This window comes from Amyelois transitella, chromosome 4 (genome assembly GCF_032362555.1).
Source record: "Amyelois transitella isolate CPQ chromosome 4, ilAmyTran1.1, whole genome shotgun sequence".
NCBI classification, from domain to species: domain Eukaryota; kingdom Metazoa; phylum Arthropoda; class Insecta; order Lepidoptera; family Pyralidae; genus Amyelois; species Amyelois transitella.
In genome coordinates, this window is record NC_083507.1 from 8,065,409 (window position 1) to 8,083,740 (window position 18,332).

The following is an 18,332-nucleotide window of genomic DNA, read 5'->3' on the forward strand; positions in this document are numbered from 1 at the left end:
TGAATGTCTGTGATTATTGTGTCGATTTGGATGTAAGTAGTTTATTTTTTTCCTTTAAAGGTAGTTCTTTTGTTTTTTGTCGACTTCTGTGGCCTAATGATCATCTTGCCTGACTGCCAAGTTGGAGGTCTCGGGTTCGATCCCGATTAAAATACTCTTCACCTGGGTCTCTCGCTATAATAGAAATCCATTCATTCCTTATTATGGCGTTCTGCGGAAAACTGAAATACACGTAAATTGTATGTTAATCTGTAAGGTTTTACTTGCGACTTCGTTGGCATGTGATTAGAATTTACTAGATAGTCGTGTAATTGATGTAGTATCACCCCCTTACCAAATTTTACTTAATCGTTTTAACAGGTACCATTTTCAGATAACATTACATATTTCCATTTACCTCATTAAATAATTAATCAACCGAACTAGTATCAAAATAAAAAATCATAAAAAATAAAACAAAGCGACTCCACAACTTTATGTTCCTAGGGAGCATCATCAAGCGCGGCGACAAAACTATAGGTATTTGTTTCGTTTACTCTTTCATATTTGTTGACCGCAAGAAAGAGATAGGCGCGGATAGTGCGAAATGCCGAGTACCGTTAAGTTTTAAATATTTAATAAAATGATTTGATAGAAAATCAACAGCTAACTTATACTATTAAGTGCGATTACTTTAAAACTGAATTGTACTTAAATGAAATAGGAAACGCCATCCTTTTTGAGCGCAATTCTTGGTCAATTTTTACACTTTTTAACAGAGCACTTCGTCATTGTGACGTTGTCACTCGTGGACGGACAAAACGAGACTAGCCGAGAACTTTACTCACTTGAGCGTTGAGTAGAGTTTTGCCGCGGACACTTTTTCAGCGGGATTGTGAGTGTAGTTGTTTATAGTACGTCAATGTCATCCATCGATAAAATATTATCGACTAAATGAACAAGTGAACATCTAAAGTCTGCCATGTTTGTATCCAGGTTTGTTTATTAAGGTATGCTGGCAAAGTACATGCATAGGGCACTTATCTCTGATAACAGGAAGGGTGGACGCAATCGGCGCAAGAGTCAGGAAGATATGAATATGGAGGAGAATGATAGGCAGAATATTTTTTTATGGTACCATGATATTGATTTGTGGATTGAATATTCAGCATCAATTATGAAAGGTAATTGCTTTTAATTTTTCAGGGTTAATTGTTTTAATGGTAGTTCTTTTGCTGTCTTTGCGTATTTTGTTGTATCAGAAATGCCAATGTTAACTGTCTCTGTGGACATTGACGAACGTCAATTTCTTACATATTTATTAAATGTCAATGATTTTTATGACTCTACTCGCACCTATTGTACCTGTGTGTGACTGCGGATTGCGAGATTTTTGTTATTTATCTTATCAGTCTTATTACTATTTTATTGCGTAATAACATAGATACAGGCTATGTAAGTTATGCGTTTTTTACTCAGACATTTCGCTGTATTCAGACAGGCAGTGCTACCAAATAGGAATATTAGATTGAGGCATCCATTTACAACAGGTAAGATTGGTTTCACTGTTCCTGCAGTAGGTACATGTGTGAGTGTGTCTGTATTTAAATACGGAAACACGGTTCTCTCTGCTTTTGTTGGATAGCTGCCAAGCCATCACACATCGGAGTAAACTCGAATCTTGTTTATGTATTCAGCATTGGTGTGGAGAGCAATGGAAGATAAGGAAGCCTTAAAGAAGCGCTTGACGCCGCTGCAGTATCATGTCACACAAGAAGCTGGAACAGAACGACCTTTTACAGGTAATAAATTCGAATATTTATTGGATTTTAAAATTCAAACATAATGATCAGCTGTTTCACATTATGAATGTTTAACTTGATAATTCAGTGGAGGTCAGATCTTGAATTAAAATAAGATCCAATATCCAAGTGAATTCACATACAAAAACTAAAAGTGCAATATACTTATTTGTAACACTTACCTTTACCCAAAAGGTGTATCTTATATGTAAGTAAATTCCTTATTTTTTCAGGTTGCTTCAATAAGTTTTATGATGAAGGAATGTATGTCTGTGTAGTATGTAGGCAGGAACTATTTACCTCCAAGAGTAAATTTGACTCTGGTTGTGGCTGGCCAGCATTCAATGATGTTTTAGCTAAGGATAAGGTCACATTGCATCAAGACACTAGTGCAGGTATGTAAATGTTAAATATATTTTTTTATACATTCTAATTAAAAAAACATTGTTTTTAATAATTGCATGGCCTTATAATGATATCTATGGTTCTATTTTTTTTTAATAACAAGATTGCATGTACACTATTTCATGTGGTTATTACAAGGTTGTAATCTATTTTTAGAATACAGTCATAGAATTTCAGATGAACATATGTATGTTGGGTCAAACAATGCAGAACAAATGCTCAATGTCAATTGATAATAGGTATTACCTATTAATGTTCACTGAACTTTAAAGGCCTAAACCTCACAACTGTATTGTTTATTCGTGTTGTTGCCCATTGATCAATTTTGTTTATTTAGGTTCAAAATTTTCAGAAATACTCTTATTAGAATTTTATAAAGTCTTTAATTATAAATAGGCTTGTAGAAATATATTTTATACACTAAGTATTTGGGCAGCCATCACCACCATCATCTCATCATATCTAAGTTTTCAACAAATATTCATTTATTCACTATCATAACATTGTCATGCAATGCACAAGCCTGTCTGCAGTCATTGTTAGAATATGTTCAACTAGCTTATATACAAATGAAAACCTTGACATCATACAATGCTGTCTCCATAACCAGATGCTGTGACCTTTCCTTGCAAGCACTAAACACTGTCTTTATGGGGGTTGCACACATTAGTAAAGAGTTGCCCATTTGGTTAAACAATATTAATAGTTTAAATTTTCAGGTACTTTTGTAATTGATAAATGGTTTAAATCTGATTTGGAGTCTTTAGTGGTATCACCATTTGCAAATTCAAATTTGTAATATCAATGTTTTGTTTGCTAAAAGATTTCATTGATTTGCACAATTGTTTCTAATGTATGTGCAAACTCAAGCCTTAGCTCACTAAAGAAAAATAGCCCTATAGAAAGTCTAACTCAGACCTTTTTTGGGAACTTACACCTATAATTGTTCAGAGATCACATAATATTGCTAACGATTTTTAATGAGAGAATTTTATCTACAAATTTAAACACCTAAAACCAGTGAGTGTATGCTAAGCCTTTAGCTGAACTTGACCTTTGGTGATACTACAGTGTAACAATATTAAATTAACAAGTTTTAGTTGTCATGTATAAAGATTAACTTATAATTCTCTGAATTCTGATCTATCCTGCTAATATATTTTGTGTTAGTTTGATAATCTATTAAATAAATTGAATATATTGTGTATTTAAAATAATATTATCAAATAAGTAAGTATTAAAAATAATAAAAATATAGTTGGACTAGACAATTTTACTACCTGGATACTACAATTTTTCGTTTTCCGTTACCATAAGCCATCCAGTTATTACGATTTATTCCCTATAGTAAGAAAAAATATAACAGAGTGAGGGAAAACATCGCAAGAAAATTACGTAATTGTGTAACCATTATTCAATACGGGTATGTTCCCCCTGCAAAAGTTGCGGGAACGGGTAACGCTTAATGTAAAAATCTGTCTTCAGTATCATGGTCACAGGCGAACCCTGAACTTCTCTCCAGAGATATGAAGGCAATTGGGAATAACTTCAGAAAAATTATGGTGAAGGAGTAAAAGATAATGGTAATTGGCCGACACTCCTAAATATTTATTACAAGGGCCTGCTTTTTCGCCCAAAAATCTTAAATTCGGAATAAGCAGCGACGTGAGAATAGAACTATCATTAGACTTCTTTTGGTTCTTCTCTACTGTCTAACACACGTGATAATTAGATGGCACTGAATAATCAATTACATAATATTACGTACTATTTTATTTTTTGTAAAAGGAATAAATTTCATACATACCTAGATGGTAGTCTAGATGGTAATCTAGTCTAACTAATGGGATTGTAGTTCGGGATTATGTTTGTTTGCTTCCTACTGTACAGTACAATACAAATTATTGCATCAAATATATTTTTTATTTTTGGGAAACGGACTTTGGAGCTAATGCATATTTTTTTATCTTTTCTGTCTGTCTTTCCCGTACCCTTGACCACCTCCGTTACAATCCTGACTCCACAACAAACGTAAGTCGGCCTCAATTGGTAAATGATTTTATTTATTTATATACGCTTATTTTTTATATAAAACATATGTGTGCCTAAATGATAACATTGTCACACGGCACCTCTAATATGTACTTAAGCGCAATTTGTTTTTCTTATTTCACAAATATTTTTCGACATTTTGGTTGGTCGGCCACAAACAATACACCACCGAACACTCATTAAAAATAATTTAAAACATTATGTCGTGTTCATGTGCTAATTGTTAACGCTATTTATGCTAATAATGTGGGAATGCGCATGCTTTTATCTGCACTAATCCCTTCCTTGTGTTATCCTCATCCCCTTACCCTCCTGACCTTCCCTGGATGACTGCTGCTGGACGACGACGCCACGATCCCGCTGCGACGTCTCACCGCGCCAATTTGTGATCATACCGGACTCATATCACCCATCGGTTTTTGTGAAACTTGTGTAAATAATTGGTTTTTGGTGGATGTTCTACGTGATAAAAAAAAAGTTGGAGCAAATATATTACTGGTTTTAACACGGCCAGGTTTGGTGCGAACTGAGGTGCGATGCTCGAAGTGCTCGGCTCACCTGGGGCATGTGTTTGATGATGGACCAGCACCCACAAAGAAACGTTTTTGCATTAATTCTGCCTCGATGGACTTCATACCGGCTGAAGAGAGAAAGGACTAAAATTTGAAATTGTCTTGAAAATTGTGAATCCTTACGTATAAGACTGGTCAACAAGATTTTGTATCATCCTCATAGTTGTATTTACCAAGAGTCTTTAAGATGTCGGATGGATATCGATTAGGTACTTTATTATCTAAATCATTGTTTATTTAAATAGACTTGTTATCCTTCTTATTTCACAATTCGGTTGTCAGCAATTGTTGGCAGCTAGATGCTTTAATTTTGTCCGTCGACCAGTTTATTGCCGGCTGTTAAAATGATATTATTAACATTCTAGAGTATTAAAGTTTATATTTTTTGTACGGATATTATTGCTTACATTGTAAAATATTTCAATCGTTTGTGGCTTTTTAACAAAATAATTTATTAAGAAATAATAATTTCAATGTTTGGATAGATTTAAATATATTTACTTTATCCAAATAAATTATAAATAATAGAAAGCAGCTTGCATTTTTAGTTGTAGAATATTTATAGTTATGTGACTTTAAGGCAACTACTTAATCGCCTAGTTACCATAGGTACTCAGTCATTATTATTTTATTTGTTGTTGATTTGTTTTGAATATTTTAACCGATGTTCAAAACGTACAAAACTTTTTATTTGTATTTTAACTATTTTGTTGCCAAGTTTGTTTATAGATTTATTCTTATGGAAATATTGTAATAAAATATTTTTGTGTATGTTGGTCTTTGATTTTAAACTGGGATAAATCTGCCATTGTACATATTCGTATAAATCCAGTGAATGTTTTATATTTGGTTTTTTTCCTTTTTTTGACTAAAAAAGAGTTTAAAAACAAACAACTTTGCTTTCATAAAGTAGGTCCAGTCTTGCTCCAAAGCCTTACTGTGCAGTCGACCGTAACTGACACCAAAATGGGGATTTTTGAGTGACTATTATTAAAGTGCTTTTGTTCTTTCATTGTGTACAAGAAACAAAATTCTAGCTACACTTATTCAATATCAGTTCACAATTCTAGGAAAACTCAAACGAGTATATATTCATGGTGAGTCTTTTATTATAGTTTGTTGTAATTTTATATGCACAAGTTGCTCATACATGGCACTGGTGTTTTACAACTGACAAAATCATGAAAAATGTTCCAACTGCATTAAATGTCTTGTACAATAACCTATTACAAGTATTAATACATTTCAACTTAGGACTATGTTCATAATTACAGTTACTTTCTCATCTTAACATACCTAACGCATACTCAAATTCATCTTCATGATCACATAGTTAATACACTTCTTACAATATTTTAGATACTGAATAACTTTGTTCAAGCTCTCTTGAAGATTTGGCTATAATTTTTACATTTCTACATTATTGCACAAATATTTTGTAAGGGTTGGTGCGCCGTTTTATGTGTATGTGGTAGGCCATAAATAATTTATTACATTGAATGAGTCTAATAGTATAAAAATAAATTTTAGGCCGTGAATGATATACTGCAGATTCGGATTGGAGACATTAATATTTGTACCAACTTTCCACAAAGTTGTCTTTGAGGTGATTTTACCCGTATTGGTAGGTATCCGTTATACCTACCAATACGGGTTTCAATAATAGAAACTTTACTTTCTTCAGATTTTGACAAAGATTTATTACAGACAGTAAAGTATATGTTTAACGCTCATATCTTATTTAGTTATCAGAAGGTCTCAAAAACAGCAAACTACTTGAATCACTGTTGATAAATGACTCGTCACATTTATTTAGATAAAAAGGCGCCGTGCGTGAATAAATTACGATAACATTTATTTTATCAGTTTAAAATACCAATACTATGTAGGTATAAATAATGTGATATGAAATAAAATTTCGTCTGTATTGCACCAACCGTAATGACTGCAGTCTACATAGCTTTAATTGGTCACTTCATATTGTCAATAAGTAACTACTGTTGTCTATCATGTATCAGTACAACTACGTAGCTGAGTTTCTGTAACCTCGCGTGTCAGAGCTCGCACTCACACATACATACATAGTTGAAAAGAACAGCGTCTGACGGCACAACCTAAAACGATAATAGGACAGATACGAGTCCTTTTATAATTATAAAATACTTTACGTTGGTGAATTGCAGCACATATGACTCATATTTATAACTAGACTACTATTGTCATATACATGTGAAGATTAAAATATAATTACGAAATGATCTATGAATAAGTTACAGAATAGGTATGCTTATTTTAGAAGGCTGGATTGAAATCTTTTATAAATACTATAATATTGTTTGTGCCACAAATCAAAAAGTAATTTGCTATTTATCACCCAATAGACTATATAAACTTAATGCTATGTAAATGCTTCGCTTCATGACTAACAAATAAATGATATCATCATTGTAGCTTTGAGGTAAACTAAAATGCAGTCAACCAATAATTTCATTAAAATACACATCATAATTATATAATAATTTCAAAACTTATACCAGTTACATTACCAAAAATCCAGTAGTCATGAAAGTCCGACAATTTTCGAAAAATAATAAATCATGTCAAACAATAATCTCAAAAAAGAAATTTAGAAGCGTTAGCAACTTTTAATAAATTAACAGTTATCTTACATAACAATATGAGTTACTAGTAACTATAAAAGCATGAAAGCGACTCAAACCAACATCGCCACAATAATCAAATTAATGTATAGTATACATACAAACAAACATTCACGCTGAAATCTATAAAACCTGATCGCCGCACTAATAACTTACATAAAACAATTTATAAAACTCAAATACTATTACAAAAAATGAATATATGAATAATCATATTCAAACTCGGAACTAAATCTTCGATTGTCATCGTAATAATACAAATCAATATATAGATAATGTCCACACAGCCACTCATCGTGGCCGGAGGACCGCGGACTCGCTCGTGTCCGCTCTCGCCCCGTATTGAAGTGTTTCCTCCTAACTGCCGCCGGCTATCACCTACCATCACAGAGAAAGCTGAATCGGTACTATCGTTAAGGGTCTAGAGAATTCTACTATTTATAACTTTACAAGGTTACCTAAATATTAACTGCCAGTCTTCGTTTGCAGCTAGAATATTCGTTAATTTTAAATAACTCGTACCTATCGATTCTAATATCTATCTACACTATTCGCCCTCTCGCTAAAACAGTCCAACGAAACACGTCAATAAGATAAGTCGTTAAGAATAAATAACTAGTAAACGACTAAGTTTCTTTAACTTACTGGACTGCACTTTGACTAATTTCAATCTCTTGTAAAAATATGATACTTCTATTCTATATTGGAGTAGCGGCCGCGCGACAGTTGCGTTGTGCTAATGTTACGTGTTATCAGCATTCCAACCGAAACCATTGAATAACATTATTCCGAACTTGTATTTCCGTACCTTGATCACTTTGACCACTGTCTTGTGGCCAGTCTCACGCTCTTTTCGCGTTTACACGAATCTGCTTATGTGAATACGAAGGCACTGGAACTTGCCTTCGTTCGAACGTTAATATTTCGAAAAGGCATATTTCAATGTTTGTCCTTCGTTATCTCGCTCTGTCTCATAAAAATACTATCCTTTTCTACAAATGCCTACTAAAAATATAGCATTTCACTTCAACTATTCTGGAAAAATATAAAAGTTATTGAAGAATTATGGACAAATTTTTCGTTAATAAAAAAAACAGACATTTGGAGAAAAGGTTGACTATTTGACGAGAGTTGCGTCCCATCAGGCGTGCGGCTGCTTGTCGCGGCGTGAGTGAGGCACGTGTGTGAGGCGCTGCGCACGCGCCGGGGGCCGGCGCTAATGACCCTTGGCGGCCTCCTTGGCGGCCATGATCAGCGGCGTCAGCGACGCCAGCGGCCGCGCCAGCTTCAGGAACGGGTGCTACGATACAAAAAATGCATAACTTAATATTTATGGAAGAAGTAAAAGTATGAGTAAGTGGTACTTTGATAAAATTTTAAATCAGGCCGAACGACAGGTTACGTCCTGAAAAGTAAAGTATCTCGCACACATTTTATTAAAAGAATCACTTCTCTCAATCCGAAAAGGGATGTAGTAGATTTTACGGTTTGTAAGAATATAGCACTACACTCACACACTGTATTTGCGCGAGCCTTTTATATACATTATGCAGAAAGTTGAAGAACCGCCTAATATCTCTCTCTACCTATACTTTCCACGTCGACGTCGAGACGCTGTTTGAGGAAGTCCTGAAAGATGGCGCTAAACTTGTCCTTGTTTATTTTTCCTTCTCACGGTGTCGCTTAGCTACGTATAACACTATAATATAATGTATATGCAACAATCTCGTCTCCGTATCACTACACATACTTTGAGTAAGTCTATCGCTGCGGCGCGTCTATCCACGTCGACCTCGAGGCACTGGTCGAGGAAGTCCTGGAAGACGGCGCTGAGCTTGTCCTTGTCCTTGATGTCGGGCTTCCCGTTGGTCGCGATCAGGTACAGCGCGCGCAGCGGATTCTCGTTCAGGTACGGGGGCTCGCCTTCGATCATCTCTATCGCCATTATACCCAGCGACCATACATCCACCTAGATAATTATAAACAAAATATTAATACTTATGTAGCAGCTTTATCATGTATCTGACGTTTAGTCCTGGTAACATACTCTCTTGAATAAGAGACTGGGTCCATATACATAATGATCTTGAAGTGGGAAAGTTAGATGATTTCCTTCATCGTAAAAACATTGGATAGTATTCAAAGAATAATTTTCGTCTTCTTTAGCTAATTGAGTAATAAAATTTATTATGTAAAACCTACTTTAGGTCCGTACTGTTTTCTTGTAACCACTTCAGGCGCCATCCAATACGGTGTTCCGACCATCGTTGTTCTTTTGTTTTGCTCAGGGGATATTTGCGCGCAGAACCCGAAATCCGCTGAAATTAGGATGTAATTAGTAAATTGTATATGGATTCGCATGTTATATACCACTCAAGCCGTCCAGAACAAGGTCTCTCGCGAAAGTCTGCACGTAAATGAACTTTATGTCCTAGCAATAAGGTTCAATACATAGGTCGAACCTTATGTGCTGGCAATATATCACAAAATGGCGGCTGCGCCACCGTGTAGTAACCGGTCTGTGGTTGATATATACGCCTGGAATACCTTGCGACACATGGCCATGATCTTAATACACGAATAATGATTTTCCTACTTTTAATAAAGACTTAATTTTTTAACATAGTACACTTACTTAATTTGACTTGTCCGTCGAGTCCAAGCAGTATATTGTCAGACTTGATGTCCCTATGTATGACATGGTTCGTGTGGAGGAAGTGTAGCGCCTGTAGTACCTCGCGACAAACGGCCGCGATCTGACCCTCGTCCATACACGTCTCGGTCACTACGTCCGTTAGCGAGCCGCCCGCCAGGTATTCCATAACAACCCACAGTTCCTGGAAAAAAGTGAACATGAAATTATAGTTGTGACAATTTTCCTTGTCAACTGTCACATCTTAAGCAAATTAAAGTTTTCGAAGAAAATAGGAGAGCTAATTTTGTTAGCAACTATAGATAGATAGATAAAACTCTTTATTGCACCATAAGAGAAAACATACAAAACAACACAAAGCAGATATAGATGGTACAAAGGCGGACTTATCGCTAAAGCAATCTCTTCCAGTCAACCTTTGGGTGGAAGAACCAAACAGGAGATCGGCGTTGGCGGCGAACAAGATAAATAAATGTTTGAACATAATAAAATACATACTACTAATAAAATATATATATATGTACATACATACAGAATATATATCTATGTATAATACATATAAATACATACAAATACACATAAATACATATAAATACATAATAATAACATGTACTTAGGATAGAGTAGAAAGATAATGAGACCTAACGAGATTTTTGAAACTATTAATAGTATATTCAAGGTTCAATTCACAAAACCGAAATTTTAAACGTGAGCTACGGGTTAACCCTAGTACAATATATGTCAAGGAACTAACAAAAACATTAGCAATCGCTTAAAGGGAGATTTCGTAGTCACGGTTTTTTAGGAGGCATAACCATTCATACCAATGAGAGTAAAAGTCGAAAACATCTGGATAAACTTTGCAAAAGATGATAATGCGAGTCGAAAGACCAGTGGATCACAAAGTTCAACATAATAAGAATTCAACATTTATCACATTGCAATGCCATGAAAACCCAACATTCAACTTTATGAGAGTTCAACATCTTGATTTTAAATGAATCAATTTCGTTTTAAATCAGGACGACAAATACAGTGCCAAATAGGGAAAATGAAAGGTTTGAAGGTGGCCCTGTCCACGAAGCATTAGAGGGCGTAAGATGAAAAGATGAGAGACTAGATATTTAGAGAAAAAAACAAAGTATCACTAAAAAAATTAAGTAACAAGGGCAAAACGTACCTCGTTAACAAGATAGCTGTCCAGATAGTTGACGACGTTGTTGTGCTTGTTCTCCCGCATCACCAGGATCTCGTTGATGATCAGCTCCTTCTTCGGCTGCTGGCTGAGGTTCATCTGTTTGATCGCCACCTCCATACCAGTAGACGTTTCTATCGCTGTGTAAACTGTACCTGATGCACTGCAATCAATTGAAAACAATTTAGTATAAGTAACATTAACATATAAGGATCTTTATTATGGTGAACCAAACTGCATGCTCATGAAACATGCTCTTTTTGTGACGGAAAACATCGTGAAAAAATCTGTATATTTAGGCCACAGAAAGTTTTATTTATTTTCCTGTTCCTGTTCCCTTCCTAAAATCTAGTGACGTCAGTAATCACTAGATTTAATTTTTGTACTCACTTCATATGGAAAAATAGTGCAGTAAAATTATAATTAAATGACACTGAACACATATAAATATGAAAAATTCATCATAAACATATATACCCTTGTCCAATTTTCTCCATTTTCGTGTACTTTCTATTTGGATCTCCCACACTAACTATAGTCCTTAATTTTTCTAATATTTCTTCATCTGTCATTTTCTTCTTTCTTTGTTGTTGTCCTGTTGCTCTTCTGCAAAAAAAGTAGGGTTGAGATAATAAATCACCAATTGGAATTAAGAAGTATGAACGAAAAAAAAAACACATCTGTATAGTTAATATAATTATTTTTTGATCACTACTAGACTAGGGTAGGTACTGCAATTCTTTTATTTTTAAACCAAAATTATGAATTAATTTGAACATCACATAATTACATTCGATTATTAAGACGTTCGTCAAAAGCAAACGCTAGGTGGATGATGATTATTCATACTAACCCCAATTGGGATAAGTCTGTCATCGTACATAACTGTTTGGTAATTTGTTATATTTCTTTTTATGTGCGATAAAGAGTTAACAAACTAAAATTATAAAGGGGGCGATATGTTTGTTTGTTACCTATTTCCAGCTAAATCACTGAACCAATCTTTTAGTATAGAGTGGAGTACGGATAAGAATTCTATATTATATATGCTGATTGTAGCTGTTCATTCTCGCTTCTAAATAAAAAATATCAACATCAGCGGTAGTCGTACCCGGTGTCGATGTTGGTGGTGGCGCCGTTGGGCGGCTGCGGCGGCGGCGGCGCGTGCGGCGGCGACTGCGGCGCGGCCGGGTTCTTGTTGCGGTCCAGCGCGCTGCCCACTTCCGCGCGGCTGCATATCTGACAACACAATATGAAGGGTAAACGCCATTCATTTTAAGCGATGATGCGGCGTGGGCCGTGCATTGCACTGGCGGCGCGTGGCATTCCACCCGCACATGGTGGATATCCCCAACCTCCGCGCTTTGCTATTCGCCAAATCTTTCAAATGCATTTTCAAGGCAAAAGTGAATAGGCATTATTTGAGCTTGCGTGCACCCACATTGGGCCTAGACCTCATCTTGCTTACCACCAGGCAGGTTGAGGTCAAACATACTCAAATTATTACTTTAAAAAAGTTGATATAGTTATATGTACCAAATCTAAATAGAGGAGAATACTGACGGATTGATTGGCTCACACCTCAACATACGGCTTGAACTCCAAAACGCTGGGCCTAGAGATATAAAATTTGGCATATAGATCCTTTAATGGTCGCGAGCAGGGGTTTTATTGAAATTAAAACTCAAATATATGTAAATAATCAGTCCTATTTGTTTGATCCTGCTTTCTTTAAAACATAAGTGGTGTACTTGCAAACTCTAATTTCTATTGAAGTCCTAAGTATAAAACTTACTGAATGTGTGGTGAGCGCGGGGTGAGGCACGTGGTGCGGGGAAGGCGCGGGGGACGCCGCCGCGGCTCGGGGCGGCTCCTCCTCTTCTATAGGCTTCGTGTACTGAAATAATATCACATCAACTATTAATTTAGAGGGCTTAGTTTGATATACCAATTAACTAACTAATTAAATGCCAGGAGGAAGAAGTTTGATATGCAAATTCAGGTTAAACAAAAATAAAATTTGTATTTGGTGTTTTATTTGATGACCATCAATAAGCAGAATATATATCATTTTCAAATCAGAGAAAAATGATCAATAGAGGACGCTCCCCATTATTCCACCGACAAGAGTAAGCTCTTAAATTTAAGAAGAAAACAACACATATTTCGTCACAACAGGGAGTCGTTTCTTTTGATCTCAATATCTCCTATCCACTTTGTCCAACACAAATAGTTTGCCCAGGTTACCTGGTTATCTATCATCCGAGATGTTTATGTATAAAATAAAACAGGTAAAATTTGGAGTACACATACAATACTCTTGGTACGGTCCGGTCTGGAGGGGGGCGGCGGAGGCGGCTCGGGGTGCTCCGTGTCCGTCGGCGTCGACGAAGACGGACTGCTCGACGACACACGCGACACTGATGAACCTGGAAACAAAGTTTCTTTTAATGTTTTGTGAACTATTTTCATTGACGTACTATAAACAACTAGACTCACAATCCCGCTAAAAAAGTGTCCGCGGCAAAACTCTACTCAACACTCAAGTGAGTAAAGTTCTCGGCTAGTCTTGCTTCGTCCGTCCACGAGTGACAACGTCGCACAATGACGAAGTGCTCTGTCAAAATTGTCCAAGAATTGCGCTCAAAAAGGATGGCGTTTCCTATTTCATGTAAATACAATTCAGTTTTAAAGTAATCGCACTTAATAGTATAAGTTAGCTGTTGGTTTTCTATCAAAACATTTTATTAAATATTTAAAACTTAACGGTACTCGGCATTTAGCACTATCCGCGCCTATCTCTTTCTTGTACTTGTCGCAAGTAAAACCTTACAGAATAACATACAATTTAAAATAGAAGTAAAGTATAAAATTGACAAAAAAAAATAGTACTTCGAACACTATTTGCGCCCCGGAGCCTCGCTTCTGTAAGAATTTTGGGGTAGTAATTATCCTGTAAACCAAATCACATCGAAATCTGTTCAGTAGAATTTGCGTGATTGAGTAACAAACATCCTCACATACTTACAAACAAACATCTAAAAATACATTTTCCAGATTGACCAAACCGGGGATCGAACCCGAGACCTCCGACTTGGCAGTCAGGCAAGATGATCATTGGGCCACAGAAGTCGACAAAAAACAAAAGAACTACCTTTAAAGTAAAAAATAAACTACTTACATCCAAATCGACACATAATTACAGACATTCAAACACTCATACACCCAAACAAACTCCTTCTAACATCCAATAGACAATTTTTATTGCAACGCATTTCGTATCAAAATGTTAAAGTGTGTGAAGGTAAATTTTTTAAAATAACAAAGCCACTCCACTAGCCTCTTTGTTCTAAATGAAACATTGAGTTAATACCATGTCACACCAAACTACGTTTTTTAAGGATTGCGTGCCTTATCAAAAACATTTAAGGTTCAATTTTCAATACACTTGTTTTTGGACATAGGACTTTGTCAAACAGTCGAAGTAATATATGCGTAATAATAATTACGTATTGAGGTGAGGACGATATTTTGTTTTATTTTGCTCGGAACTGTTTATCTAGTTGTTTATAGTTGATCGAAGACTATTTTACATAAAAATAAATATCTATAATTTTTATTAACATATGGCTAAAATATTATAAAAATACATACATACATATGATCACGTCTTTATCCCTTACCGGGTAGACAGAGTCAACAGTCTTGAAAAGACTGATAGGCTACGTTCAGCTATTTGGCTTAATGATAGCATTGAGATTCAAATAGTGACGGGTTGCTAGCCCATCACCTAAAAGGAGAATCCCAAGTTTATAAGCCTATCCCTTAGTCGCCTTTTACGACATCTATGGGAACAAGATGCAGTGGTCCTATCCTTTTTTTTATTGGTGCCGGGAACCACACGGCACGTGAATAGATAGCTATTATAAAAATCTCCAGTCTGATCACAATATAACTGATGCAGACCACCAATATTCAACTGCATCCCAAGTATTGTTAAACTGTAGACTAATCAAAATGTAAAGAAAGTCAAATCATTATACCTGAGTGTGTGGTATGCATTTGCGCTGACGTCATGTATTTGGAGGGTGGTGGCTGCGTTGCCGAGGCGTCGTACCATTTGAGCACATCTAGAACAGCTTGAGGGTTGTTCTTTTGCTCCTGCTTGCTAATATTGGATGCCATAAGAAGCCTCGCCCATGCTTCTGGCATACCCTGCAACAGAAACATACCTCGGTTAACAGGTAATTTTAAACCTGCAATATTGGATAAAGTATCAGGATATAGGGTTTAGTTTGAATGACCTATATTCCTGCAATAGATTGAAAGCAGTTTCCAACATTGAATGTAAGCTTATACCAAAAACATACCATATACATATTCTGCTGAATTTCTACATGATTGTAAGTTTGAAAGTGATCAGATTATTTGAGTGTGGATAAGAATGACATGCATAATACAATGATCTGAACTAGCAAATAAAAAAATACTATTTTCTTGCATGTATATTTAATATGTTAATACCATATTGTGGCACAGACTGTATGCCAATTTTAATATAGTGTTTTCTTCATGGACTTTATCAAAATTTTCTTGAAAAATTCAAGCTTGGTTTCTCCTGCTGTTATGTGTTAAGTTCTATGGTCTAATAGTTAAAAAAAAATTAAGGTTTAAGGGATGGCATGCCACACAAAGTGCATTAAATATCTACTGAAGTAAAATATGCTATTAAATGAATACAGAAAACTATACAAAATCAACTCCTGTCACATGAACAATAATGGAAAGGAAAACATTATACAAAAATAACAAAGCTATTACTTACTGTCATAGGCAGCTTGAAACAAAAGCGGTAATACATGGAGCTCAATTGCATGACTTTACATTATTGTAACATCGACATTTGTTAAGACTTTATTGGAATAATACTACTAAGGGAATGGTAAACACAATAATCACCATCTTGATTAAAATTACATGATTTTACACACATTCCATGATAAATCTCCTCGTCAACATAGTACAGAATGTGGTAAACTTTTTCTAATTTTAAAGTCTCTAATTTTGCAGCATGCAAATTGATTCAATTTGGTATGTTTCCAAAATAAATAATAGCTATCATATGAATATAATATCAGGATATGACAAACATCAAATGAAATTTTGATCCTGAGATAATTAGAGAAATAAAAATAAAATAAATTTTGAATAACTTATTGCCATTTGGAAATAAAGCAAAGCATTAAGCTTAAAACTCTGTATTTAAGCATAAAGCTGCTCACTGACAACACAACCTTTTTTATTAAATGTTAAGGCATCATATAAAAGTCAATGTTGTTTAGATTGGATGAGATATAGGTTTTTAAAGTGGTTGGAAACAATGTTGGATATGTTTGATAGCCTGGCACTCCAGCTTTTCCAATCAGTGCATAGACATTAAACTTACTGAAGAAAATAAGTCAAAACTAAAAGCATACTTTTTTCCAAGGAACTGTATTTTGGCAGACAGTACCAGTGCTTTGTTTATTCTGTGTATTTTGATTGCAAAAATATATAGTTGTAATAACAAGTGCAGGACAACATTCCACTGATTGAATAGGTATTGTTTTTCATAATAAAATTAGTGCTATTTTCTCAGAATTTGTCACAAGTAAGTAGGCTAAGTATAAAATTCATAAAAACACCAATTGCATAGTGTAAAATTAACTTAATGATGAAAAAACAATTATATCAATATTAAGCTGTGTCATCTGGTTTTCTCAAAGGTGCAAAAAACCCTATTCTTAGTAGCACCAAAACTCACCCAATAGGTAATAACAACAGCTACATTAAGATGATACTTACTGTGAATTCACCTGTGACTGCATCAAATCCAACATGCACTGTATGTTCAAAATTTGTTGGATAACTAATATTAGGTTTGTTGTCATTGTGTGCTGTACTCTTGGAACCTTTAATTTTGGCTTTCAGTGTTTTCTTTTTCCGATCTCCTCCATCATCAGGTTCTATAACAAATTAAAATACAAAATGATTCATATGCACCACCAATAATGTTTGATATATTCACTATTGTTTGAAGTGTTCACTAATTCTGAATATTTAAATTCATATGCATATATAGTATGTAACAAAAAGTTATCAGAATTATTACCCTTAGGTAGAGGCCTCATATCAACTGAAGCCACTGAATCGCCCCGGTCTGTAGCACGGTTACTGGTAAGTCGCACCGGCGGTGCTGGTGGCTTGTCTTCGTCACTCGACATTTTCGTATGTTATACCAAACCTGATAAAATAAAAAATAATGGTGATAGTATGTACTCTGTACAATGTTGTGTTGTTGAAGCACGTTCTTAGAAAACAGGAAATTATAGAATGTGTTTAACAATATGGGCCCGAGAGATATTCATCAAAATCTGAAACCTAAACATACCTTGACTGCTAGGTCTCCAAATGATTTCCAAGAATAAAGCAGATCTACTTAGAAGCGTTCCAAAACGACACTTCAAAAGAATGCTTAATAATAACTCTAATATTACGGTATATACGGTTAGTATTACATAGCAAAGAGAAAAAGTAAACCACAATATTACTCATGGACGCGCCCCGCAGTTTTGCTATTACGACAAATGGATATTTCCAAAATAATGCAATTACCTGGCACTATAAGAAAACAGTGCCAACAAATAATTAACAGATCTAAGCCTTTATCACATTTCATTAACACATTAACTATTTTAACATATATTTTATAATTTATTTTACTCATTCACACATGAAATAAAAAGTTAGAGCAGCAATTCCTAGAGCCGCCATTACACTATGATCTAGTGATGTACATTACAAAATGAACTGAATTTCTGATGACAAATCGATTCCTTGTGAATTTATGATAGTTGGATCGATATCTCCGAAAAATATGAAATAAAAAAAAATATACAGAGATCGTGAAACTACGTCATCTCTGTTTTCCGCTCCGAGAATGAGATATGAATGTTCTGTCCTATTATTCACTAT

At 35.1% G+C, this 18,332-nt stretch overlaps 2 protein-coding genes across 5 annotated transcripts; one reads left to right on the forward strand and one right to left on the reverse strand.

The window, feature by feature from the left end:
* Window positions 1-1,312: 1,312 nt before the first annotated feature.
* On the forward strand, window positions 1,313-5,581 carry LOC106136989 (methionine-R-sulfoxide reductase B1). Of its 4 annotated transcripts, none has more exons than XM_013337713.2 (4): window positions 1,313-1,434; window positions 1,677-1,781; window positions 2,015-2,176; window positions 4,717-5,581. In XM_013337713.2, the coding sequence occupies exons 2-4, from the start codon at window positions 1,694-1,696 to the stop codon at window positions 4,896-4,898; spliced, it is 432 nt and encodes a 143-aa protein (XP_013193167.1). In that variant the 5' UTR covers window positions 1,313-1,434; window positions 1,677-1,693; the 3' UTR covers window positions 4,899-5,581. The 4 variants fall into 4 exon arrangements, with proteins under 4 accessions (XP_013193167.1, XP_013193164.1, XP_013193165.1 ...); XM_013337710.2 differs by having other exon boundaries at window positions 1,314-1,529; XM_013337711.2 differs by having other exon boundaries at window positions 1,316-1,529; window positions 4,753-5,581.
* Window positions 5,582-5,911: 330 nt separating this feature from the next.
* On the reverse strand, window positions 5,912-18,149 carry LOC106137002 (serine/threonine-protein kinase Pak). Its single transcript, XM_013337728.2, has 13 exons — window positions 17,973-18,149; window positions 17,470-17,601; window positions 17,163-17,323; window positions 15,362-15,533; window positions 13,632-13,747; window positions 13,114-13,215; window positions 12,430-12,557; window positions 11,796-11,924; window positions 11,304-11,481; window positions 10,106-10,307; window positions 9,673-9,788; window positions 9,221-9,439; window positions 5,912-8,770 (listed from the first exon to the last, which is right to left on the reverse strand). Exons 2-13 carry the CDS (start codon window positions 17,579-17,581, stop codon window positions 8,687-8,689), a joined length of 1,719 nt encoding a protein of 572 aa, XP_013193182.1. The 5' UTR covers window positions 17,582-17,601; window positions 17,973-18,149; the 3' UTR covers window positions 5,912-8,686.
* Window positions 18,150-18,332: the final 183 nt, after the last annotated feature.

Coding starts and splice junctions, on each gene's coding strand:
- LOC106137002 (XM_013337728.2), bottom strand. CDS start 17,581: ATGTCGAGTGACGAAGACAAGCCACCAGCACCGCCGGTGCGACTTACC. Junction 9,440..9,672: donor GAAAACAGTACGGACCTAAA/GTAGGTTTTACA, acceptor ATAATTATCTAG/GTGGATGTATGGTCGCTGGG. Junction 8,771..9,220: donor CAGCGATAGACTTACTCAAA/GTATGTGTAGTG, acceptor TTTGTATCGTAG/CACCCGTTCCTGAAGCTGGC.
- LOC106136989 (XM_013337710.2), top strand. CDS start 1,442: ATGCGTTTTTTACTCAGACATTTCGCTGTATTCAGACAGGCAGTGCTA. Junction 1,530..1,676: donor GAGGCATCCATTTACAACAG/GTAAGATTGGTT, acceptor TTATGTATTCAG/CATTGGTGTGGAGAGCAATG. Junction 2,177..4,716: donor GCATCAAGACACTAGTGCAG/GTATGTAAATGT, acceptor ATAAAAAAAAAG/TTGGAGCAAATATATTACTG.